Below are 27,065 nucleotides of genomic sequence, written 5' to 3' on the forward strand. Positions count from 1 at the left end.
GACCTGGTGCCTTTTGATAATTAACGTCTACATTACAACTTTGAAAGCCATTTTCTTGTAACTTTTTTTCTTGCCTCCTACTCAGCTTGTTCCGCCGATTTCCTTGTGACTGCTTGGTCTATTTCAATTCATTTTTTTTAGTATGTTCTTTGAAGTGCAGTTTAAGGTATGGCATTCTTGCTTTCTCAATGCAACCTTTTCTTAATTAATAATTCGACTAGTTGTTCACAGTCTAGATGACCCGGCTGTTGTACAGTCGTCTCATAAAATAAGTGATCATGTTGTAAATAATATAAATCTAAGAATGTGATGCCCTCAACCATTCATTTTGGAATGCACAGTGCTTTAAATGAGTCTGCTATCACATTTTCTAAGTCATTCAGGGTTGTGACAAGGCCAAAAGGAGAAAAAAATTTGTGAATAATGAAATTGTTGAGATATTACTATCAAATTTCTATGATAACATCATAGGAACATTACCACTATCTCTGCCCATCTTTATAACAATCCATAGAGAAATAAGGTAGTTGATTTTGAAAGCCACACCCCCCTTTAGTAAGAGTAGAGCATACAATACATCCCGATTCATAGGTGCCTAAGTTACTGATAGCCGGCATGATTGTTGTTAAGTAATGTGATTGGCCTCCTGAGTGCGTGCAGCACTGTGATTTCTGTGCCAAATTTGGAAGCGTAAACACTAATAACATAAATACTAAAAGTTCGTGCTAAATTTTCGATTCAGTACTCGGCTTTATTTTATTGATTCGCCTTGGTATTGGATTTGAAATTCACTAATCAGTATACACGCACCCCTAATATTTGTATCGGTAGTCTAGAGCAAGGGTTCCTAAACTTTCCTTGGTCACGAGGGACTCCACCAGCCAGCTGTATTTCGTGCACAGAAGATTGAAAACAAGGGTGTTGCTTACTTGCATAAGCAAGAGGTTGTTGTGCGACTCATGCGACCTTGCGCCGGCCTCAAGTACCCTGCTGTTGTATTGGAGCTTATTCAGGGATGTTGTAGGTGCAGCGTGAAATAAAGTTGACCAGGAACAGAACTGACCAGGACACATTCACAGGAGGTCTGCGTGTCTCGCACCTTTCCTTTTGTCCATATATTTTGCATTGATTTGTCATTTCCCAATGCAGCTGAATGCTCCACTTAATAAAGAAAATTTTAACTCGCGAATTCCGGGGCATTTTCAGTTAAAGTAATTCTGCACGACCCCATGGCAGCTGTGCTGTGGCTACCGTGCTGTGAATAAACACGTTTATGTAATAAGGTTCCAGCGGAAATCTGGAAGGTATTAAAAAAAAAAAAAGACTCTTTGAGCAGAATTCCTATCTGTTTTTTCTTTTTTGGCTGTTATATTTTTTGCACTAATACAGCTTGCTCATTTGCAACCACATTAGTGTTAAATCATTTCCCATTCCTGCACTCTTCTGGTAAATTTTGACTGTAAGTCTAAGAAGCATAACTGGGTCATTTTCTAAGCAGAAAATAAATCTGAAATATCAGCAATTCTTTCATTTTTTAGCTCACTTGTGGGGTCTTTCAAACCACACTTTAGAAGCGAGACGCGAAATAATATTTTAAGGTCGTAGTAAAAAAAAAGTTGATCTTTTTTATAGGTGGTGGCAATTCTGAAGGCAAGGTTAACTACCTATAAAACCAAGCTAAGCATGTGATTGACATGCCCTCTTTTGTCGTTCACAGGCATTGAGAATCTGCACTCGCTGGATGAGTGGAAGCGCATACTGCGCGAGTCCATGGGTGAGGCCCAGAAGTACAATGGAAAGATCCTTGCCAACATACTCCAGGTGAGGGCGACAATACTTGTCAGCAACATGCATTGGAGGGGCCAGCTGCCCCATCTGCATGATAAACTCTTGAGGACGGGATGCTTTTCATCCTGCCCCCAAGAAAGCAAAGTCCTGTCCCCTTCCAGTGTTGCCCTGCTCATTCTAAATTTAGCACATCGATTACACTCGTTGCCCATCTCATCTTGTTGACTGCACTTTGGCTGTTTTGTGTGCCTTCAGCTTCAGCTCCGCCCTGTTGGCCATGCTGGGGTTGTTTTGTGTCCGTGACAAGCCGTTCTGCATAGGTTCACTTCTGAACTCCTTCTGGCTTTTCTTTCTTTTCTTCTTCGCTTGTGGTTGCAGCCGCCGGTCCCTCTGTCTGAGCACAGCTTTGAAGTCGGCCACAAGGTGGAGCTGCTGAACCCCTTGAGTCGTACGGAGGCCTGTCCTGCCACGGTCACGGCCAGCTTGGCCTCGGGTCAGTGGTTCCTCGTGCAGGTGAGTTGTTGACCTGTCTTTGATGGGGTATGTGCCCCTGTCGTGTCCTGTGCTCGTAGAGCTGATGAGCACGATGCTGGCATGCACAGGGGAGTGCCAGATAATTCTTCGAGTGTTGCTTAAGACTGTCACAGAGAGATTAAAAAATCAGAATCCTTTTCCCAAATGTTTTGTTTTAGTAGTAAATTCTTTTTTTTGCAGATTTCAAATGTATTATGCATGTGGCCATTGAATTAGCAATGTTTGTGTGAAAGTAAAACACCAAGACCAGGTATTGGGTGTCGCTTACCAAAGAAACTGCAGCTTTTTTTTATGGTGTAGCACCAAATTTTCCTGAATGCTTGTTCATTATACCACATGCCCGCATAGCCATATGAAAGCTGTTATGAGTGAGCCCGTTGATGCAAACTCTAGAGGGCACAAATTGGTGGTCATGCGTACGATGCATTTTCTGCATGCTCTGGCTATAGCCACACTCAGCCAATTCATGAAACGTCATGTGCAGTCGCACAAGTAAATATCCACCACAAAGTGTTTGGACAAATAGGGCGAAACCACGGCCATGCACTCAAACAGCACTTATTGATCTAAGATCAAACAGCCTGCATGGATGAAGTCTACTTTGCACACCTACCAACTCTCCCAAATTTTCGATAAAGTTTATGAATTAGGGCTGGTTATATGAACTTACATATGCTTTGTGAAGTTTCGTGAAAAGTAAATTCTGTTCGTGAAAGGGGTTTTCCCGTCACTCTTCGACCGTACCCTTGGAAGTCTCGTAAAATGGCATTCGGAGGGGTACCTGCTTCAGGCAAGTTAATTCAGACAAGTTCTTGAAGCAGGTTCTTGAAATGGGCAACTGGAAAGTCACTGGGTGTGATCTCAAAACAGTGCATTGTTTGTCAGTTCGTGCTATTCAAAGCTTGCTTCTGCTTGTCTGCTGGATCTAAAGTTATATGATCACTAATAAAGTGTGTATGTGTCCCATAGAAGGTGTGTGTTTAGGGCTAAGAAAAAAAACTATGCTGGTCGGTACCCTACAGCAGCTTGAGCATGAGCAGCTACATCACATGGCTGAAAAACAAGCTGCAGTTATAGATCAGTTATGGAAACATTGGCTGCATGAGAAGCTTGAACACCTGTATCTTATTTACTTTTAACATAGCCATTATCTCAGCTCAAACTTACTTGTAAAAAAAATTGTTTTTTTTTAAGGGGACTCAATCATGACTTGCAAATTTGTGAAGTAACATGTTGCACTAGAACTTTTTAAAAATTAAATTTTCTCTCACACAATTAACATGTAAAATAAATTACCCTAGGATGTTGTTGCGCGTATGTCTGAGATCCACTCGTTCTCACATTTACCATAATTAACTGTATTTGCTGTATTCGTTGTGTTTTATTTCATACTGTCTTTACTCAAGCTCTTGTGTGATTTCTGTAGCCGCTTCTGCTGTAATGCCTTTAAAGGTGTTGAAAATATTTTAAATAAATAAATCAAATAATTTTTCAAAATGTGCTGAAAGAAGTGAAAGCAGCTTTTTGCAGTGTATAATGTGCAGTCACTGAAAATTGGGCATATGTCCTCAATAAAAAAATTTTTTTTTTGCAGGTGGATGACCTCAGGCATCCCGCAGAAGCACCCCCTCTGGTTCGTTGCTGCCATGCGCGCTCGCAGACTCTTCTGCCAGTCGGCTGGGCTCAGAAGAACGGGCTGTCCCTCCTGGCACCCCCGGGTGAGTGGGGAACGAACCGAGTTTTTGCTCTTTCATCTGCAGGTGGTGCCCAAACCGCACCCCCAGCAGTGGCCCCCTCCTAGTAATGGATGCCATTTTTGAAGGCCATGCCTTTGTGTACTTATGTAAGCACTGGGAGCGACGGCAGTAGCTAAAAACACATCACGATGACAATATTTTGTATACCACACATTGAGTACGAGTAATCGGAAAGGCATCACGTAAGAAAGATTCATTAGAGTTAACGAGCTTGCATCATGGCTGAATCCACACTAGACCTACGAGATAGATGACTTACAGTGCACATACAAGAACCGCTTTTCCTAATCTAGGAAGTCTCGCCAACATCCTTTAGAACATCTTAATGATGAGCATAGACGGTGACACAAAAGTAGCACTTGCATGAAATCAAAGACACTGAAACACATTAGTTCACTATGCTTCTGTGGACAGTTTAATTTCATGATAGGTGTTGCTGAGAGACAGCAGAGACTACTGGGCATGCATGCAATAATGTTTAGGAGAGCAGCAATGTTGCTCTTGCCAGTGGGGTACCACTGCCGTGAGATGTTGTCGGTGCAACGATGCATAACTGTGCTCAGCATTCTTTTTATGCTAGATGTGGTCAGTGAGGATAATTTTACTTTGGGGTGGTTCCTACCCAGTTAAAGCTGTCAGTGAACAGAGGTGCCCCGTTGGCGCGTGGTAATTAGTGGTTGGCAACTGTCCTGGCTGTATGCAAGTCTGTGAAAGCATTTTTAATGGATCATAGTTGATGACCACAGTTAGTGCGTGCTAACTGTAGCATGCAATTTGTTTTAAACAACATTGCCGCTGTTGATGTTCAGCCGTGGTCAAAGCTATGGGGGCTATTTGCCACCTTGAACATGAGCTAAATACCATGCTTTATTAATTGCTATTTTAGACTGATCAAGAAAGCCTTTGTGAAATAGCATAATTTCATCCTTTCAGGTGGATTACTTGGTGAGCAGGACATAACTTAGCACAACAAAGCACCGTATTTAGTTAACTAATTTACAAATATTTCACAAATCCTTAGTCACTTTAGAGCATGTACTGCAGTTAAAAAATAAACGTGAGTTTAGCTGAAGCCAAAGGCTAGCATCAGTTTTGAGGTACAGTCGCTAATTGTCTTATTGGATGCAGTGGATGGCTTCTGGTTTTGGTAGGCCAGAACAGTCGCACCTTTTTTCTTTGCTGATTTCAGTTTCAAGGTGATGAGGAAGCATATGAGAACAAAAACAGGTCTTCTTGCTTGTCGCAATGGACAAGTTTGCATGGCTTCATGCAGGCGGGGTCTGATAAATAAAAAAGCATGCTGTGAGCCATCCAAAACTTGAGTTGTCATTATACGTTAATGAAGTCAAGGTTTTGACGGAAGCCCGTCTGGTCGGGAGGCATCATGAAGAAGGGTAAAAAGAAAGACACCGACCACTGAATGAATACAAGAAAAGACGTTTCGGCTCCCCTGACGGGAGCCTTGTTCACAATGAAATCAAGGGCGTGCGATACAATGTTTATATGGTTTTAAAATATGATGTAAGCAGCGCGTGTAGATGGGGGGGAGGGTTCCGTCATTCCGGTTGAGGGTGTTATCTGTCATTTGGATTAGGAGAGATTCCAAGTGGTGTCTTGACGTCAAATTTCTTTCTTTTTCTAATATCTTCGCGTTATCCCAATCAATCCTGTGGTCCAAGTCATCTGCATGCTCTGCCAAGGCGTTTGAGGCGACTTTTTTCTTTTTTACATCGTTGATATGCTGCTTCAACCGCTGTTCGAAATTTCCTGTCTCGCCGATATATACGCAGTCGCAGTCTTCACATGGAATCCCTCCCCCCCATCTACACGCGCTGCTTACATCATATTTTAAAACCATATAAACATTGTATTGCACGCCCTTGATTTCATTGTGAACAAGGCTCCCGTCAGGGGAGCCGAAACGTCTTTTCTTGTATTCATTCAGTGGTTGGTGTCTTTCTTTTTACCCTTCTTCATCATTATACGTTACACCTATGGGGTGAGTGTTGTTCATAAACATGTCAACAGTCAAGCATGTTTGAATTATCTATTGGCAGCTGTCACATCCCTAAAACGTGCTGCAAGAGACTTCACCTTGCGGCACACTATGGGAGGCTATTGGGAAATTATTTAGTGGTAGTATGTTGTTGTATTTCATGGCACACTCAACATCATGAATACAGCTTATTGCAAGAAAGTCAAGGCCAGATGGCCATTCTCAACAGTGCGCTGCTGCTTTACTTCCGGCAATAGGCGTGTAATAGTGAAGTGGTAAATAATAGAGCTTTATAGGGACCCTCAGACACTTTTTGAACATAGTAAGAAAATTTTGCCGATCTGTTAACTCCTGTGAATATGTGAACATGCCTAATATCATTGCACTCCATGCAGCAGGGAATTTACAATCTCGTACCAAAAGTGGTGAAAAAAAAAAACATCGCTTGCTCACGCTTATGCGATGTTGTCGTACAGCATCATTGCAAGCAGCTAGACTCACCGCAGCTATTGGCTGATTTTGTGATTGCGAGGACATTGTCAGCAATGTAAATGAATCAGAAATATATACGTCTGCGTTCTGAAAAAGACAGAAAAACCATTCCACCTTTGCACTGCCGGTCTAAACACCGCAGGTGCGCATTACTCCGTCTGCTGTGCACGCACGGCCTCTGAGATGAAAAGTGTAGTGTAGATACCGTGGCCGCCACGAGGTGCCACCACGGGTTGTCTCGCATTCAACCCTTAGGCTGGGCCAGCACCGCATTGCTCCATCCCACCCCCTTGCCGTCTCCCCCTTGTAGTTTCCAGAGTACCAGTGTAAAGGAATGGAGAGGAAAAGCCGCTGATTGGCCTATAACTATGCCTAACTTCGCTTGTGCTTGAAGGACTAGAAAAATGTTTGCATCAGCAGATTCGTGAGGCAAAGTAGTATACGTTGAGGCAACATAATATACGGAAACGTAACATAGATGTCATTCTATGATTAGTTAGAAAAGTGTTTCAGAGCACCTTTAAGCTAATTGAGCATTACAGTTTGTCAGGGCAAGTTCCTGCACCTCTTCAGGTAATCCAGCCATAGAGATTCAATGGTTCTATCTGCCACAGGGAATCTAAAAAAAAAAGTTTGTTTGGAACAAAAGTAAACATGTAGTACTGGCTGTAAACAGGCAGTAAAGGTTGTTCATGGTTGATAGTCAGAGTGTACCTTTGTAATGATAATCAAAACTTTGTTGTGCCAAAAGTGCTAAATGATATGCTCTACAAGGCACTCGGCATCCAACTGTTGAAACAGAGTGCGCTCGCTGTTGATGCCTGTATCGCTTTTCTCGGTTGCTACAGATCTGAGGACCTTACGTGCTTTGTTTTTCTCATATTGCAGGCTACATGCACGAGACATTCAACTGGGAGGAGTACCTCAGGTCGTGTGCAGCTAAAGCAGCGCCAAGGTCGTGCTTTCACCTGGTGAGTGTTGTTGTTTTGGAAGCTCATTTGCTCTTCCCACTTGCAAGGAGGTCTCTGGGTCTTTGGAAAATACTATGGTAACTTGAGTCATCGTGCAAGTGTGAGTTCTTACTGAACCATGATGCTGCCCCTAATCGATATCTAGCTCTGAGTCGTTGCACAAATCCTTTTTGTCATAAACCAGCAATATTGAGATAACACGGAGAAATCACCGATTTCTTAAAAGACATGCAGATGACAAAGGCTGGCAGCTCTGTGTAGTAATAGCAGTTCTCACTGTCTCTAGGCGTCATTTGTGTTGAAGCAGAAATTGTGCAGACACTCCAGACCACACTCCCAGCTTTGGCATCATGTCCTGGCTCTGGGCGGCAAAATACAGGGAATATAAACAATGGTACCATTCACACCACACAGTAAAACACCCCCATTTCTCACCAAATGTAGCCTGCCATGGGTTAAGGTGTCCTTGAACATTTAGCCTAGCGCAACAACCCAGGCACAGGCAAAGCAGAAGGGTGGGTCTAAAAATTAATCTGCAGAAAACTAAAGCAATGTTTAACAGTCTCGGAAGAGAACAGCAGTTAACGATAGGTAGCAAGGCACTGGAAGTGGTAAGGGAATACGTCCACTTAAGGTAGGTAGTTACCGCAGACCCGGATCATGAGACTGAAATAATCAGAAGAATAAGAATCGGCCGGGGTGCATTTGGCAGGCACTCTCAGATCATGAACAGCAGGTTCCCATTATCCCTCAAAAGAAAAGTGTATAACAGCTGTGTCTTACCAGTACTCACGTACGGAGCAGAAACCTGGAGGTTTACGAAAAAGGTTCTACTTAAATTGAGGACGACGCAACGAGCTATGGAAAGAAGAATGATGGGTGTAACGTTAAGGGATAAGAAAAGAGCATATTGGATGAGGGAACAAACGCGAGTTAATGACATCTTAGTTGAAATCAAGAAAAAGAAACGGGCATGGGCAGGGCATGTAATGAGGAGGGAAGATGACCGATGGTCATTAAGGGTTACGGACTGGATTCCAAGGGAAGGGAAGCGTAGCAGGAGGCGGCAGAAAGTTAGTTGGACGGATCAGATTAAGAAGTTTGCAGGGACAACATGGCCACAATTAGCACATGACTGGTGTAGTTGGAGAAGTATGGGAGAGGCCTTTGCCCTGCAGTGGGTGTAACCAGGCTGACGATGATGATGAGGATGATAATGAGGATGATGATGATGAACAACCCAGGGTGCAGTTAGGGTGGCAGAATGCTAGCTGTGCTTGCAATGAACGCTGGAAGCATGAAGACATGGCAGTGTGGGAACAAGAAGCCGAGGCAAAATGGAAATGTTGACAAGACCCGGCACTTAGGAGCAGGAAGTGAGCACACATTATGTGTGGCAGCAAATACAGTATCTTTAGATACGGTACCCATTAAAAAAAAAAATCATTGGGCCTTATTTCATGCAATACTTTAATGCCTTGCAATCGCTGATCGTGCTTCAATCTTCGGGTGATGCTGCAGTATCTTTTTGTTCAGTTGTCAGCATTCTTAGAGAAACAAGTTTTCCAGTGGCATGTGGGACAAGGCATGCCTCGGATCGGAGCCACCCAGCATTTCGACTTGGGTACTTGTTTTCAGTGCAACGAGTGAGCGGAAATTAGGTGAAACCACGCGGACACTGAGAGCCAAAGGTGTCAAGCTAATGACATGGGCAAGCTTTTTGTTTGTTTTATATTTATGTCTATTACAGAACCAAGCACCTCTCCCTAGTGTACATTGTGAAATGATTGCAATCTGTTAAGGCCTCTAGATTAGGACTATAGAAAAATGGGAGATGAAAGATGCCTTACTCCATAGTGATTTCATCAATAGTATTAGCAATGTAGGAAGGTCTTTACAGGTTGTTGTTGTATTGAAGAAAGCGTTCTTGTGGGCCCTTGCACTTTAGTAATGCTGCCTTCTGTTGATTGGTCTAGCCTGGCTTCCATTCAGATTGTCTTCTGTGCAGGAAGAAGACAGCCTAGGCTTTGAGCCAAACCAGAAGCTGGAGGTGGTTAATGGCAAGAATCCCAACGAGGTATTGATGCGCTTCCTTCTTTGGTTGTTGAGGATTACTATAGTCACTGACAAGCCAAGAATCCAGTGGTGCGTGCCTCAATGTGAAGTCGTTTACGTGTGCCTGAGCACTACCTGCTCAGTGGCTGCAGTGTTCTGTAGCCTTGTGGCTGTGGGTTGTACGTTACGGGCTTATTTCTCGGCTGCAGCCGCCACATTATGATAAAGGCAGAATCGAAAAGAAAGAAAGAAAGCAAGAGAGAGAGAGAAAGAGAGAGAGAGAAAGAAAGAGAGAGAGAGAAAGAAAGTCGGAAAGAAAAACTCGTCTACGCACATTAAAACAGATCAAGTGGTCTGTTTACAGGAGCCCTACGCTATGACATCCTTTATGACCCACAATGGAGCTTCAGGATGTTAAGCTCAATTTTTATTATCAGTGCCTTCTTGTTTCATTCATAGTAAGTCGATTACCTGCCTGTTGTCACTGCCAGGTCAAAATCAGTAGCTTCCTCAGTGACATGAAATTTTGGTTCTTTCTGTCCTAGGAAGGCGAAGTGGGCATAGTGGACATAGTGGAAATAGTAGTGTGGTGGAATGGTTTCAACACTTAGGTGACAGATGGCACCACTCTTCCCCCTACTGAGGAAATCTAAATATGTGCAGCATAAAGCAGGTTGGTTTGACGAGGGAATGACATGCATCTGTGGCTTATGCTGGGTGAAAAGATGCAGATACTGCATCGGTGCATCGTAATGAATAAAATGGACTTCGGCATTTTAAATCTGCAAGAAATTCAAGCACAAAGGAGTGAATGCTTTAACTGGAAGAGCTGTTTGTACAGTGTTACTTTATCAGGGCAACAATCTATGTAGTGCACATAATTCGGCTAGTTGTTCTATAGCACACCATTATAATAGGGAACGACAGATTTTCAGTTTTTCATTTAAAGGAGCGCTGAACCACTTTTCATCCAAATTGAGAAATGCATTTGAAGTTAAAGTAGACAATTTCAGAAATACTTCGCTGCAAAAATTAATTCAATGCGTTCAGCAGAAGTGGAGGTATTGGCAGTCAAGGATGGCCTGTGATCAACATTGCAGTGCTCCCACTCCTTCAATGGCCTGCACTGCGAAGGCTATGGCGAAGTGGGGCGTGCCCACAACACTTCACCTACCGAATGTCACTGTGGCGCTGTTCAAATTTGACTTTGAATGTTCACACAGACTTCCAATTTTGTCGTCTATGACAAGCCAAACTCAACTTGCAGTTCAGTTCACGGTGTCACATCCCTTTGCTGAGCTACAGTGTAGTAGATAGCTATGCGCAGCTGTGTTTTCTTGCATAGAGTGTCAAGTAGCACATTTCCTTTCACACTTATCTCTATGGCAATCACGCAATTTTGGAGGGTCGAATGAAGCTTCGTCTTTATGTTCACTCATAATGCACTTTGACCACGATGTCAACACACCTCAAAGGTGTGTGACTCGGGAAGCGGCCTGTTCCAGTAAGTTGTATAGGCTCGCCATGTGCCTGGAGCCAAGTCGGCCACAAAAACCACTTAAACACGCAGTTGTCCTCAACAAGTAGGCTTGCCACGGCACCCCAGGGAGGGGCTGTGGTATCTATGTTAGATAGCAAATGCGTTTACATGGCAACTGTAGTGCACCTACGATGTGCATGACAAGGCTGAAGTGCATGCTCACGCTTGTTTGCTTCAGTCTGGCCATGCTACATTGTGCGGACCACTTTCTCCTGTACCATCTTGACTGACGGGCAGTAGCCACATCCAAATTGTGCATTTAGAAGTGCTGTCAGTCGCTCAATATAAAGTGATGTCTGCCAAGGCGTCTAGCGAGGAGCTGCCAGGAGTGAGTGTGTGCGGAGTACCATACGTGTGGTCTGACCGTTTCACGTGGCTCGAGGCTTGTTGAGTTTTCAAAACTAATCGACTTTAGTGAGACCCAATGGCTATGACACCGATCAGCAAGGTGGCCAAAGGTGGCGTGGCCGAGCGTAAGCAAACGGTAGTCAGCTTCTTCTGGAAGTACTTAATCCTTGTTGAAATTCGAAATGCAGATTTTCACTTACTTTATCCTCTTTCATAAACTGCGTCAATAAATATACACTATAACAGCAAGAAGTGCACTGGTACAAACACCTTTTTTGATTGATATCAGCTATCGGCCTATGGCTGCGCTCTACGGGCATCTGCCCACTAATGTCAAGGGGTAGCCGCCGGCCTCCACAAAAGGGTGAGAAAAAGGCCTCCATGGAAAAGAAAGTGTTTGAGAAAAAGGTGTCTTCTCGCTCTGCTTGCGAGCCCCATGCTCCATGCATGAGTGTTAAATTTGCCTGAGATACTCACAGCAGCGTATGCTATACTTTTTGCAACAAGCCCAAGTGGTGATTCAAGACCCCCTTAAGGCTGTTAACTCATTTCTTGTTTGTGCACTGAAACAAACAAACAAAAATAATTTCAACGGGGGGATTCTCTAACTTGCAGAACTACAGAGCAAATAGCAGTGAGTCAAGATGTGACTTGCGCATCTTCAGAAATTGCATTTTAAACACATCACAAGATGTAGGGGTGTGCAAATACTCGAATGTCACTGAATCGAATCAAATAGTACACGCTCGAATAAGTTAATTTGCAAATAGAGCATCTACTGTGTTTACTCGCATAATAAACGCAACCCCTGCTTTTGAAATCGAAAAGCGAGCTTTTTTTTTCTCGCATAATGATCGCATTTCAAATGACATGTGGTGCTATTCAGTGTCCAATATACGGCATCCGACTCACCACAACAGTGCTGGATGTGAGGCATTTTGCCATGCCATGGCACCAAATCGGACGCCTGGTGTGTAACAAAAGTAGGAGATGTGCGGTACGATTCGGCGTCGAATACGGCGTACACATCCGACCTGGCACTATGGAATGGCAAAACGGCTCGGATCCTGCTGCCATTATGGTGCTTCGGAAACTGTATCGAACGCTGCATTGTCCCCTGTGTGTCCTACTTTTTAGAGGTGGTCGGGTGATAAAGGTCACTCAAAATTTTACCCTGCATAATGTGCACATCTTCCAACTTGGCTTAAACTTTTCAGGAAAAAAATTACCTACATTATGCGAGTGAATACGATACAATTTGATTTTTCTAATATTCGGTGTAGCTCGAGACTCGTGCAATGCCCTATGTTGCGTATGCCGTTGTGCCTCTTGTGTTCGATGGTGCGCAAGCGAACACCTCACTTCGTTGTTTTAGCACGACAAGAGTGCCGAGCTAACTACAAACGTGCTGTCCCGGCTGATGCAGTAGCGGACTTTGATGTGAGCTTGATGTGGGGATTGCACACACAGTGCCTGAACGTTGCAATTCGCAGAACGGCACAACGTCGGCTGGGGTCTCATTCAACGGTAAAAGGCTTCACTAGGTCGATGGGGCCCATCGAAACGATAACGCGACTTGGAACGGCAGCAAAAGCACCGTGTATTTTGGCAAGTGTGAAAGCACGCGCAAATATTGGGGCCGCGTGTGGGCACGCAGATCGTAGCACAGATATCGCAGCTGCGAACTTAATGCCGATTTAACAGCCGTCATCTAACCCATATGTGTGATTTCGGGACCAGTCATTGATGAGCCACCCGTAGAACACATTAGCGGCAAGCATTCCGCAATGGCTTGCTGCTCTTACCACATCGGCAGCGGCAAATTTTCATTAAGGTCACGCTGCAGTACCATTACGTCTAATCGGCACTGATTTGTCGGGCGTAAATGACTAAAGTTATGGTTGATGCTGAGTCGATGCAGTTCTATTCGCAGCTGCCGCACGACACTCGAAAAGTCCACAAACCGTTTTGCAAACAAAATTGAGTGTATGGTAAAGCAACAAAGTTGCTCGTGACAGCCATCTTTGCGACACTCCATACAGACTGGCCTTATAATAACTCACCTGCCATAAAGGTGGGAAAACTCTTCTGTATTTTAGAGGAAAACTGAAAAGCAAATCTTTCTATGCAATAAAACGTTGCCTTAGAACAAAGGTCCACTATTGAACTGAGAATCTCATTGGTATTGATTATAGCGTATTGTCTAAGAGGGAAAAAAATTACTTGGTACTATTAAACAAGCATTCTTTTGATGAAAAAGTATTTTCCAGACCTTCATATGCTAGAACTGATCTGTAACCAGTACTGGCATACTAATTTGGAGTTCCCTTTAATAAGAGTAGACAATACTGTATATCTTGATTTCTGTGTACCCATGTTACTGATATCTTGTTAAATTCTTGTTATGCAATGCTAGGGGGCTCCCGAACATATGAAGCACCCCCTTTTCTTTCATCAAAATTTGTAAAATTTGTAAGCATTCAGTTTTGTGACAAATTTTCTGGTATTCAATATTTGATTCACTACACGACTTTTTTCTCGACTCCATTCGACGTTCTACTTGAAATCTACTATTTTGAATTCGCACACCCTTAATTATAAGTGTTTTCTCTCACATTGGTGCATTGTGTACGGCGTGATCTACTCTTAAATCGAACACCTAACTAACATTCAAACCAAACATAACTTGAATTTATCAACTTCATCCTTGTCCTAATTTGCACCCTTCTTATGTTCCCTATAAATTCCACGCAGTGTTTTCTTCTAGGTGTGCTTTTTGACACGAGCCTTTCTTTTTTTCTCGTTTGCTGCCTCTAGTTGTGTGTTGGAACAGTGGAGCGGGTTTGCCCTCCCCTAGTGTGGGTCCGCCTGGAGGACAGTGTCGAGGGCGGCACCAGGGTGGTGCTGCCCCTGCGCTCGCAACAGCTGTTCCCTGTCGGGTGGTGTGGTTCGAATGGGTGGCCCCTTCGACCGCCCCGTGACTGGGCCCCTCCAGGCCGTCCTTCCGCACCGTCACCACTTAGGCGTGCAGGTGGCAGCACAGCAGCGCCATCGACATCTGCAGCGGCTGCCGACAAAACCAGGTGCTGTGGGAGCAACAGTCATCCATATTATAATGAACACTGGTAGAGTAGGCCACCGTTAATTCCGTAGCGGTAGGAAGTGCAAGAGAGGCAGTTCATTTTCGTGGTGGGAGCAGCCGTAACAGAAAGACTCCACCTGCGAGCAACAGTTCGGACTGCCAGGCATGGCTTGTTTCAGACGTACGTGAAAGCACAAACACGCATTGCAGGCACTAAAGTATATACTTTATATCAGTGGGGACCCAGGCCTTCCTGCTTGTCAACAGTGTGAAGCCTGTCTCTCCACTAAAAACACCTCGTGGTAGCGTCCCGCCACCTCCACTTTCAAAAAGCTGAGAGAAGTAGACCTCTCCCCCACGTAAGTTCGAAAAAGTGTGGGGACGGCTGCTAGGGTAGCACATCAAGAATGTGCTGGGCCAGGAGGCATGAGCCTACCAAGGAGGCCCGAACAGAAACCTAAGTTCTTATAGCACCCGTAAATGTTATTTCTTCTGCCTTAGAAGCATGTGAACATTTATTTGGTTTATTAAATGATGATCTTTGAGAAACAAACGACATGATTATGTCAAAGTGAGAAAACACCTGTTCCAGCCAGCTGTTGCTGTTTTGAATGGCAAATAAAGGCTGCTGTTTGAGTGGCTTTTCATAATACTGTTTTTGTGAAGGTTGTGCTATTTATTTTTTTTTACCAAAAAGCAGCTTGCAATAGAACACCTTGCATGTTTCCCACATACTAATAGAACACGTACTTTCACAGATAAATATGCTAATTGTAGATGACCAAATTTGGTTAAACCTGGGGGTATGCCACTTATTTTTGGGAAGGAATGAGTGGTTGCAATATTACTGCAGCCTGTTGCAAGTTGTTCGTTTGCAAATCTTGTCTGTGCTCAAACTGCCATGGCGTTGTTGCCATGCAAAGCAGAGTAGTAAGTGTTTCACTCGTTGTTTGCTGTGGTAACACGTCTTCCTCTTTCTTTTCACTGCAGCAAGAAGTCAGGATCTGTGGAGGCCAAGTCAGGTGAGAGCGGGTACATTTGCATGGTTCCTAGGATTGCTCCATCCCTGCAGGGTCAGCCTTATTGCAGAAGATATAGCACAAAAGAGCTGACCCGTAAGATTAGACAACAGGATGATTTCAGTCTTATGTGTTGTCTTCTCTTGTGTGGTATCTTCTGAAATGAATCAATAGCAACTAGGTCAACAACAAGCCTTACTTGGCCTCCTTCTCATCTAGTTTCCTTTAGCCCTCTAAAAGAAAGGAGGACCAAGTGCTTAGTATGCATTTTGTGTTAGTGTGATAGCTGTTAAAGGTTTTTTCTTGGCTCAAAATGCTGTTCTGAGACGACTCAGAACAATGTTAATACTCATCCAAGTCAGCTGTCCAGGTAGATGTGAGCTGGCTCAGTATGGGGCAATAGGTGTTGGACAGAGGTAGCAGGTGTTTAATCCAGGCTGGGCCATAGGTGCAGTGGCATCATGCTATTAGCCGTAGGGCTGCCACAGGGCAATAATTGGGTCATCACAGGCCTACTGCAAAGCCCATCTTAGGATACGTACGAGTCTGATAACAGGCCCCAGCTATCTATCACTGTAACTGCACTATTGATTCACATAGTCCTGTGCATATGTTTTCGTTATACACTCGAGCCTTGTTATAACAAAGTTGAAGGGGAATCCAAAATAACTTTGTTATATCCATTACTTCGCTATGCCGACTATTGCCATCTGCTTCATTATATGCCCATTGATGTGCACAACTTTAAACATGCAAAGAAGACTGTGGCTCTGTGGCCCACTGAACCATTACGCAGCTGCATATGTGATTAAATTCAATAAAGCAACAGCAGAGAACTCTCCGCCATGTGCAGCACGCAACTTTTTAGCCCCTGACACGACAGTAGTTATGATGGCGTCCTTATGTTCCAATGTGATGGTCTTTCGGTTCCGCTTTCTATTTGCCTCGCTCATATTGTCACGAGACCCGTCGAAGTACAGTTAAACCTCGACGTAACGAAGTCGGTAAAATCGGCAATTTGCTTCATTATGTCGAAATTTCGTTGTATTGAAATTAGACCTTTTATGCACACAAGTACAGTTGCCGATCGATTTTTCTTACACGGAAAGGGGCCGCGGAACTTTCAGAATTATTGGGCAGTTGAATAAAGTAAATTTTAATGAGATAACAATTCATTTTGAAAAATTTGGAAGTTGGCGACGAATGCCACATCTGTCGACAATATCTTCACATCGGTGGTATGAATTGAGTGAAGCCAACCACGCTTCCGTGTGTGCTCTGCTTCCGTGGCTGATAGCATCGCCCGCACTTGGACGACACTATCAGGAAAAGCGCCGGCAGTTGGGAGCGAATGCTTCATCTGCCTCTCGCTTCAACGGGTCACCGAAAATCGAGGTTACACAACCTCCGATGCTAAATGCGCAGGAAGACGGCTTACATGGTGAAACGCCGTCTTGGCACCCCTACTCTTCGCATATGCAGCTGATTACCTCTAAAGCAGGGTGCAATGGTTGTGTATGCGCTCAGCCACACATAAAGCCATGTGCAGCGTGGCAGAAATCGAGACGCCTGCCAAGTTACCCCCAGTCTCCGCCCCCTTGCGTGCACTTGATCACATTATCGCGAACTCGCTCCCCTTCCCCTCTTTCCCTTTGCTCAGGTGGGGAGGCGGCACTCGTGAAGCCACCATCTTTCTTGTCCCACCCTTGCACACTTCATTCGCACCTAAAGCACACAGTGCGCGGGGCGCCACAGGATCTTATCGCACTTGGATTTTATACAGAACATGATGTAGCTTTACTTCGGCAGTCGCTCTTGTTGCGCCACGTGTGATTTAAGAGGTGCATTTGCAAGCAGACGCTTGTAATTCAGTTATTTGACCATCTACATCCGTGGAAGTTTCTATTTCATTATATTCAAATCGCATACAAACACACTTTGTTATATTGAGTTACTAACTACATGGTGTTCTATGGGCAAGGGATTATGTAAAGTTAAATACTTCATTACAACGAACCTTGATAATCTCACAAAAGATGTCCGTTTTATCTGAAGTCCGTAGTATCCGAAACGCCTTTCATCGCCTTTCAACTTTCATTGCGATGTCTAACAATTTTATTGCAAAGAGTAAGTGACGAATGTCCAAAGTAAAAAAAAAAAAAGTTGCAGTTTCGCTCGAAAGGGGAAACATTGATTGCGATAGCAAATAAGGCAAGATAAGCGTGGCAGCAGCAAGAGAATTGACCTTCATTCTGTCTCTAGCTTCAATGTGAACTAACGTCGAAAGCACGGCACATACGAAGCTACCGGCACTGGGTGAACTTTGTCCACATAACAGATCGTTTTCAAGATACGGCTGCCGTGCGGGTGAGCACTTTGTCCACATCGCAGATCGCTTCAGTGCGTTTCTGCCACGCCTTCCTCCCTCACGTGCCCGATATTGAGCTGTGATCGTTGGCTGACCCTCACAAGTTAGTTGTCTGCCTGTGACGATACGGCAAAAGTTCGTTTTATGTGCTCGATTCTAAAAAAAAATTGCTGCTAATTTCGTCCGCTGTAGCCGATTGTCTGTTGTAGCACAGTCCGTTAAAAGTGAACTTCATTGCACTAATAAAGTATGTAGGACAAACTAAAGCTAAAACATGGTTCATTATATCCGAAAGCCTGTTCCATGTGGGTCCGTTGTAACGAGCACAGACTGTATTTAAGTTCGGTATATCGAGATTCAGCTGTATACGATGGACAGAGCTTGGTGCAGCACCAGAAACGTGGACACATACCTGGATGCAATCGACCCTGGAAAGCGAAACTATCTGATCTGCCACTTTCTCGCGACCCCACGGCTCTGCTGTGTGAGCATGCCGGCTTGGCTTGGCCGGCTCATGCCGGTTTCACACAATCTCGTAGGTCACGCCTAACTGCGTCAGCACAGTGCGGCTCGCCGCTGTGAGAGAGACGGGCACTGGCTTTTGGCATGCTGCATGCAAGCATTATCATCGATATGTGGTGCGGCACGGTGCAGCTATGCATGGCCTTCGAGATTGTGATCTCGGAAGGTGCGCCAGACTGTACCAGCTATGTGCTGCAGCGAGAGAGAGTTGTGATGAGATAAGAAAGTACTGCTCGTGCGCATCCACGCTGTGCGTGGCTGCGCGCAGAGGAGAGAAAGACCAGTGTTGCTTGACGGCGTACTCGACACGGGAATTTTTGAACTGCCATGCTGAACAAGTGCGGAACCAATATTCTCGGTGCACAATGATCGGTATTCTTGGTTTCGAGATGAATCTAGTTTGTTATATGCATTGGTGGAGCAATTTTACTTTGTTAAAATGAGCTTTAAGATATATGGATCTCTATGCGGATCTCAAGGGGAATGGCATTTACTTCGTTATGTCCATTATTTCGTTATATCTCATTTCGTTGTAACAAGGTTCAAGTGCATATAATTACTTTTTGTTTGCTTTTGTCTTGAGCTATAGCTTGTGTTACACAAATAGCGATGACGTGCCAGTGGGCACTTCAGAGTGACAAAACAGTTGGACATATGAATGACCGTAAATCGAACTCATTGCCCAAATGGCTTTACAGAGTTCTAGCGGTTGTGGAGCCGTATGGCTTAGGTGTGGCATTACTGTTATGTCTGCTTGGAGGCAGAAACTAGAAGGATGTTAAGACTTAGTCTTCAAACAGCACAAATCTGTGCCATGTTTGGCTCCTGCCATTTGTTTCTTTACTGCACACTTTTCTTTTCCTATGGTCATCACCTGCACGTTTTGTGGCGCAGGTCAGCTTGGCCCAGGGCTCTCCTTTGTTCAAGACAGCAAAACAAATTTGTTTAAATAGTTCTTTTGGTTATGGGCTGTGCTTATGAATGTCATACTTTTTGCATACAGCCCACACTAAGGTCAAATATATATCCATTAAAATTTTTTTTCTCTCGAAAGAGCTGGACGAAGATTAGATGCAAATTTCATGCTTGAACGGGGTTTCTTGGCAGTGCCCTCACATTACTGTGAAATGTGAAAGTAAATGTGCATTTGCATGCAGTAATGCCTCGGTGCTAGAGATCAATTTTGTATGCTTGCTAGTCATGACAGTACATACCAAGGTGGTGCTGAGCACACTATCCAGGTTACTTCGGAGTCAGTTATTTAGGTCCATCATCGTCCGACTCCTACACTGCTTTCGTTAGTAATGAACAGCCACGTTGCAACCCACATTGAATTCACAATGAACACCACATTGCAGCCTTGACTATACTTCCATGTGAGCTTTCATCATATATTTTCAACAGGCTGCACTTATGCAGCAGTAGAAGCCAACTGCACTTTGATACAATGTGCCGCCACGTGGCTGCTTAGAGCGTGTAATGCATTTCTTATGCCATCATGGTGTGTTCCTGACACGTGCCTGATGTGTTTTTGATGATACTAATGTGTGCTGCCAAGTGGCGGCCCATAATTTCTAATGAGCTTGTGGTGACTGATGTTGTCGCAGGTTGGTGCCCTGCGCTGCACCTGAACCATCGGTGTTTCTCGGGGCCACTGCTATCCAAAGGGCGTCTGGCAGAACTCCCACGTCAAACGGGGCCAGGTCCAGTGGCGCTGGTGCTGCGTGAAGTGCTGGCACAGCTCATCGGTGTTGCCTACAAGCCGAGCCGGGTGCTCGCCATCCTTCAGCTGCGGGGAAGCCCCACACCAGGCATGCACCAGCAAACACTCAAAGCCAAGTAAGTAGACCGTGAGGCTCCGAAAAGATTACTGTCGTGTTTGTGTGTGTGTATCTTTGACCGTGTGGAAATTTGCACTGCTGCAAAAAAGCATCCACATGCACCAGAAAACTGAGTGAGTAGGTCAAGAAGATTGCATGGCCCGCAAGTCAGCCTTTGATTCGGAAGTGTTGGTGTTGTACAATGCTGCTATCTATGCATTGAAGCAGCACCTCCTGAACTTCTGTGACGAAGGTGTTGGGAACGATGCAGGAATTGAACAGATGTATTTTTACTTGTGCTGGACCCCATTGCTTGTCCAACTGTGTAGGACATCCTGGCGCAGAAAAATTTTTGACCGGAGGTTCCGAATTGTGTGCAGGTACAAGGGAAAGACGTATCGAGCTACGGTAGAAACAGTCCGCAGCAGTGGCGAAGTGGGTGCATTCTGCCGCAGCATCTGTGAGAAGCTCGAGTGCTGTCCAAACCTGTTTGGGCCGACAAGCTTTGGTGAGAACTCCTGCCCTGACAACTGCTCTGGGCTCACCAAGACCAAGTACAGTAAGTAATTATAGGTTCTCTGTGCTTATTTCTTGCAAGAGCCTGCTACTTGGCCAGTATTTGGCTTCTGTTAAAGTACTGGCTTAGTAGCAATAAAACATTGAGCATAGGTACTTGACTTGTTACTCTGCAAAACATGGTAGACTACTGTCTTGTGCGCACTATTCTATTGGAGAAACGAGCTCCACCTGACAAGCAGACTGGTGCCAGACACCCGCCTGTTGGGTAAATGAAAAAGAAACCAATTGCAGCACATTGCAGCCTTGCTTACAGGTGGTGACATCGTACGTCTGGTGGAGCTCGCTTCTCTGATGGTGAACTGTGCAGATCGCAGTTTCTTACTTCATCCCAATAAAAGAGGCAAACACTGATATCAAACATATGTTACGAGACTTAAATGTATAGTCTTGGTATGAGATTTGAACTGCTAACTAAGCCGCAGTAAGCGCAAAGGCAATTTTGAAAGTTGTTTTTGTAAATGTGCAGGTTGTTGCAGCTGCCTAATGCCTCTCAGTTGCATTCTCGCATATTTTTTTGTTATTGTCTCGGCTTTGAAGATTTTAGCATTACGACTGTTCAGCCAATCACCGACTTGTACATGACAAAGGTCCACACTGGCGTCTTGCCTCTGTGCTTGGCATTTGCAAGTTTTTTGCATTACCAGTGACCCACAGTGAGTATGTAGCTGCCTGCATCTAAAGGGATGATTTTACTGGCTGCATTGTAACCAAGTTACAGTGGCGTCTTTAGACATCTTAGACGTACTTGGCAGCATTGAACGCATTGGTGCGACATGCTGCTTTTGTGACATCGTGGTTCTGCATACTGATTGTGTCACTTGTGATAACACAAGCACAGGAAAAGGAAATGCAGCATAAGACCATCGAAATGCCTCACTGCTAAAATGCTCTTTAGGCAGTTTTAGCATACTGAGAAACAGTTTGTTCATCGAGCTGAAGATAGACGTGGTCTCCTTTTGCAGATTTATACATGCAAACACGAAAAATTAAAGTCCAGAAGCGTACCGCAGCATGCACCCCAAGATACTACCGAAATAATTCCCTGGCTAAGCTGTCTCTACAAAGCTTTATAGCATACTGCAGTGTATGATCTGCTACTGCAATGTTCATTTGGTGGTTTTTGTCTGTAAAGGCTTACTTCTCTGTTTACTCGCAAAATTAACTACTGACAAGAACAGGGACATTTGGCAGCCTTTGTTCCTCTCGTTCTGTGTGTGTGCCAAAATTTGTGATGCACCCATGAAACACAGTCGAACCCTCACTTTAACACTTTGAGGCAAAATTTTTTGTTTCACCAAATGTGACTGTTGTAAATTTCAAGTCTTCAGACTGACCCACATTGAAAAAACTTACCGCCACATTTTAAAGTGGCTGTAAAGTGACAAAAGATATTTCCTGTAGGTAAACATGCATTGTTTATTCATGAATACAGATAGGTTTATATAAACACGTATGATGAGAATAAAAAAAACTAGATATGCTCAAATAGATGTATTCTGATTTGGCACTTGGGCAGTAGTCTACATTGGAGGAGTCGCTGCTCGAATCACTTGGAGCAACCGACGCGCACGCTCGTAGTGCAATTGAACCGTGCATGCGAGTGCGTGCAAGAAAACTCAATGGTTGTGTGCCCACCTCCCCACCCCCCCTAAAAAATGTCAGAAGCTTCTGTAATCCTTCATTCCATCACCAACGAGGGGCAGTCAGCTTTTACGAGCCGAGTCTCGAGAAAAGAAATACATGCACGGCAGCATCGTTTGTACTTGCGGCATCGTTTGTACATACCAGCACCCACCTGTGATCAAGTGTAATCGCACCCTTACAAACAATCAATGAACGAGCACCTAGCAGCGACCCTTTGAAAGATCATAAACCAGATAGACATGAGCTTTTACAGATGCAACGAACGGAAACAGTCCGCGAGACAAAACCGAAACTAAACGGTGCGCGTCTGTGCACGTGCGAATGAGCGAGCAGTTGCTCAAACGCCAGCATAAGGAACCCCCTGCTATTAAAACCAAGAGGCTAGGAGTGAAAAAGAAAAAAGGTTCCTTGTATCCACTTAGGGTGGTAGCACTTATTCTGGCAACAAAGAATTGAAAAATTGTTGCGTTTTTCAAACATATACAAATGGTGTTGTAAATATACGGCATCGACCATTTGGGACTTGTTTACAGCACCGTATATTTACCTCTGTGACACAGAAAGGGGTTAATGAAGTCGAAGCCGATGCACAAACACCTTTGTTATATCTAGTATTTGTTATAAATGTACTCACAAAATAAAAAAAAAATTGTTATCGGGTCTATGCGAAACGAATGCAAGCACGATGCCTCTTGACAGGTAATCAAGGAGTTTCCCATTGATTTATTATAGCCTGTCATGTGCTTGTCGTGTGAATACATTGCACGTGAACAGCACTAAATTACATACACGTACTTAACGCCATCATTAATATCATGATTAATATCATGCATTCATGATATTGCTGTGGTTGCATTGGATTGGCACATTGGTATGCCAGTTGTGGGCCAGCCAAGCCAAGCCATTGTCCAGAGCATGCATGTGCATGCAGACTGCGCTGTTTCTCTTGCTGCTGTCACTCAGTATTTGATATTTTTGCTAACAAAATACACATTCAAACTGAAGACATAGTTGGATATTGCGTCAGATATTGCATTCTTGGTTTAATTATTAGCAGTAGGATGCTCATTGAAGTATAGCATAGCCAACAGTAATTTATATTTAGTTTGTCATATCCGATTACGTGTTATATCTGTGTTTGTTATTGTATCAAAGTTTGACTTGGCTACTTTTACTGCTTACTGGGGCTGTAGCAGATGATGTTGCTTTGCTCGAACAATGCACGCTGGTCTGCTTTGTGTGCAGCCTACCACTTTGTGCGCAAGCGGCACAAACGGCAGATGGCGCTCCGCAAAGCGAAGCAGGCACGCTCCGAGAGCCCTGCATCCGGAGCCAATGCCTCGTCCAGCGGGTCCACAGGCGAACTGGGCGAGGGAAAGCAGAGCCGGGTTGACGTCACCATCTCGGTGCGTTACGCATGGCCACTCTTGTCAGTGACATTCCTTTGAACAAGCGCTTACTGCATTATCATTGTGTCTTGGCCGACCTTGCACTTGATCGGTGTACAGTGCTGCAACAGTGCCCATTGTTAGAGCCGGTAATCGTTACAAGTGGCATTACTTTATTGAATACTCGCTCGTAGGAACCGCACCTGTGTAACAGTCACATAGGTACAAGGGTGGTGCTGCTATGTTTGGGCCTAAATATTTTGAGACAAACAGCTGCGAGCTAGGTCCTCTCTCTCTCTCTCCCCCAAGCACAACCTCCATCAACTGCGTTTGAGCTGCACTGTGTCTGTGGCGTATCAGTGCATAACACAGAGACGGATTAATCTCCTCTGTGTATCTGCAGTTCGCAGTAGCAGTGTGTGAATATACAGTTAAGCTTCGATGTAAGAAATTAGATAAAATTGGCAATTTGCTTTCTTATACCGAAATTTCGTTGTATTGAAACTCAACCTTTTATGCAAATAAGTAGTCGCCGGTCGATTTTTCTTACGCAGAAAGGGGCTGCAGAATTTTCCAAATAATTGGGAAATAAAAGGAAACAAATTTGAATTAGAAAGCAATTCATTTTGATGAATTTGGGAGTCGGCGACGAATGATACGGTTTGATGCCACGTCAACAATGTCTTTACATCAGCGGTACAAATGAATCAAAGCCAGCCATGCTTTCGCGTGTACTGCGCCTCCGCAGCTGATAGCGTTGCCCACACTGGGACGACACTATCATGAAAAGAACCGGCAGTGGGGAGCGAATGCTTCGTCTGCCTCTTGCTCCAGCGAGTCACCGAAACTTGAGATTATGCAACCTCCAATACTAAATGAGCGGGAAGACAACTGACTTGATGCCATGCTGTCTTGGCATGCCCACTCTTTGCACGTGCAGCAGATTACGCTAAAGCAGGGTGCGTGGCTGCGTATGCGCTCAGTTGCGCTTACGGCCATGCGCAGCCATGGCTGAGACGCGCACCAGATATTGCGACGTGTGCCAACTTATCCCTTTTTTTTAGACAGCTTAGCCCGTGCTAGCTGGGACACAGGCTGGAGCAGAGCTGTAATTAGGGCTAGTGCATTAATTTGGACTTCCCTTTGATAAGAGTAGACTGTACTGCATATCTTGGAAGTTACTCATAGCCTGTTACAATCTTTTTATGCAATGCTAGTAAACTCCTGAGCATGCACAGCACCATCTGTTTTTGGCACATTTATAACCATTAAACTTCGTAATACATTTTAATATTATATATTCAATTTGATATCCAGCTTTATTGGTTCATCAATTAAATATTCGATTCGACATCTAGTACCATTTGGTATTCGCACTCCCCTGTATTTTATTTCAGCAATTCCTTGCAGCACTGTGGAAGCTACAGGAATTCTTAGCCAATAGGGAGGCCGAATGCCCCCTCGAGATGTGTTCATCCGCACCACGTGGCCTGCTCCGTGCTGCTTGATATCCGGTCGGTGCATGCTCCATGATTGGCGGATTGACGTGAAAAATGTTCTGACGCCGTAACCATGACCTGCGTTTACATCCATGGGACAGCAGAGCTTTGATTTACCTGTAGTTTGCTTTCCCTGCAGTTACCTTGCAGCCTCCTTAGCAAGTAGCAATGCAGATCGCTCTTATAGATGTTCACCTGTGCCGCTGTGTCTGCTCAGCATCTACGTGGTGTTTGCTCACCGCCGTCATTGTGTAGCATACTAGATGAGGGTAGTAAATTAAAGATAAAGCGAACAATTAGGCCTTTACAGTGTTCCGCATCGTCAGTGCATCACCAGTGCTAATGCTGTGGCTCCGTCTGCTAACTAGAAATCAAACTTGCTTCACGGCTCCTCACCATGTCTGTAGTCCTAGCAGCGTGAAAAAAAATAAAGAAAAGCCAATCTCAATAATTCCGGCAAAACATACCTAATGTTTTGTTCTCAGCTTGAGATGAGACTAAGCGATGACAGATTTTGCAACTTGCCTCTTGCCGAGAGGGCGGAGAACTCAGGTGAAGATATTGTTAATATGGCATGAAACTCTATATTTATTCACCAGCTCTTAAATTCAATATAATGAAAACATTTTTCTCATTGATATTAGTTTTTTTCCAGCTTCCAGATAATCAGGAAAAATTTACGGTATCACTTGTGTAAGGAAAATTTACCGGCAGCTGTACTTATTTGCATAAGAGATGTAATATCAATATAACGAAATTTCAATGTAATGAAATAATGTGTCACTTTCACCGACTTCATTATATTGAGCTTTAACTATGTTACACCATGTATTGGTCTTCGGTGATTTCTGCAGTTGATTTTTAGAGAGAAGCCGTCTACTAAGCTCTAGCGAAATCGGCATCCCAGTGCCCCGCATCTTGTCCTATCATGCTGGGCATATAGTTTTGTGCTATGTATGTATTTCATATAGGGCATCACGAACGTGGGCACTGTGCTTTTATGTACTGTACATGCTTTTGTAGTGAGTTTTTATCCCTCTGGCCTCATTTGGGAAGTAAGTGGGTGTTCTGAACTGAAACATTCCATTCATGTTATATTAGAAAAACATTGGCAGTTTTGTTATTGTGCAACTTTACATGGGGCGTAAACTCAGAATCCACGTCTGAGGATGGTTTCATCTCACAATAGCGCACTTGTGGTGAATCAGATTGCAGCTGCTCTGACTCCGCATCTACATGTCAGCGACGAGTGAGGTAGCAAACGAAGTCATAAAAATAGACTTCCCATGGTCGTTGCACATGGCTGCAAGCGTGTCTGCTTTGTGAAAGCAGATACCAATTTATTTACTTTTTATTTGCCTACGGTTCAAACTCAGGAAGTCCGGGCTCAGATCTATGCAAAAAGAAAGTGGGCCTTGCATGAGAACATCTGGTAATTCACAACGACTGTATATGTCTGAACATGTAGGCAGGTCTGTACAAGCAGATGAGGACAAGAAAAAGATTTAGCAGACACGAGCACCAATGTCCGTTATTTCTTCCTTGTCCACTTGTACTCTATAGTCTTCAAGTAATGGATAATCACTTGCCCAGTTTTTACATGCACAGATTTTTTGTTTGTTTGTTTGGGTGCTCATAAGCAAATAGCATCTAACTCCCTAAC

At 44.2% G+C, this 27,065-nt stretch overlaps 1 protein-coding gene across 4 annotated transcripts in view; it reads left to right on the top strand.

Annotated features, from left to right (window-relative positions):
* Window positions 1–27,065, top strand: part of LOC135911192 (scm-like with four MBT domains protein 2) — a 54,967-nt gene that overhangs the window by 16,026 nt on the left and 11,876 nt on the right. For all 4 annotated transcript variants that reach the window (XM_065443380.2, XM_065443381.2, XM_065443382.2 and 1 more), the window contains exons 8-17: window positions 1,718–1,821; window positions 2,167–2,301; window positions 3,917–4,040; window positions 7,456–7,538; window positions 9,547–9,615; window positions 14,299–14,564; window positions 15,554–15,585; window positions 20,080–20,311; window positions 20,673–20,851; window positions 23,761–23,921. In XM_065443380.2, coding sequence (XP_065299452.2) covers window positions 1,718–1,821; window positions 2,167–2,301; window positions 3,917–4,040; window positions 7,456–7,538; window positions 9,547–9,615; window positions 14,299–14,564; window positions 15,554–15,585; window positions 20,080–20,311; window positions 20,673–20,851; window positions 23,761–23,921 — 1,385 coding nt within the window. The remainder of the gene's footprint in view (window positions 1–1,717; window positions 1,822–2,166; window positions 2,302–3,916; window positions 4,041–7,455; window positions 7,539–9,546; window positions 9,616–14,298; window positions 14,565–15,553; window positions 15,586–20,079; window positions 20,312–20,672; window positions 20,852–23,760; window positions 23,922–27,065) is intronic.

This window comes from Dermacentor albipictus, chromosome 5 (assembly GCF_038994185.2).
Source record: "Dermacentor albipictus isolate Rhodes 1998 colony chromosome 5, USDA_Dalb.pri_finalv2, whole genome shotgun sequence".
Classification (NCBI taxonomy): Eukaryota; Metazoa; Arthropoda; class Arachnida; order Ixodida; family Ixodidae; genus Dermacentor; species Dermacentor albipictus.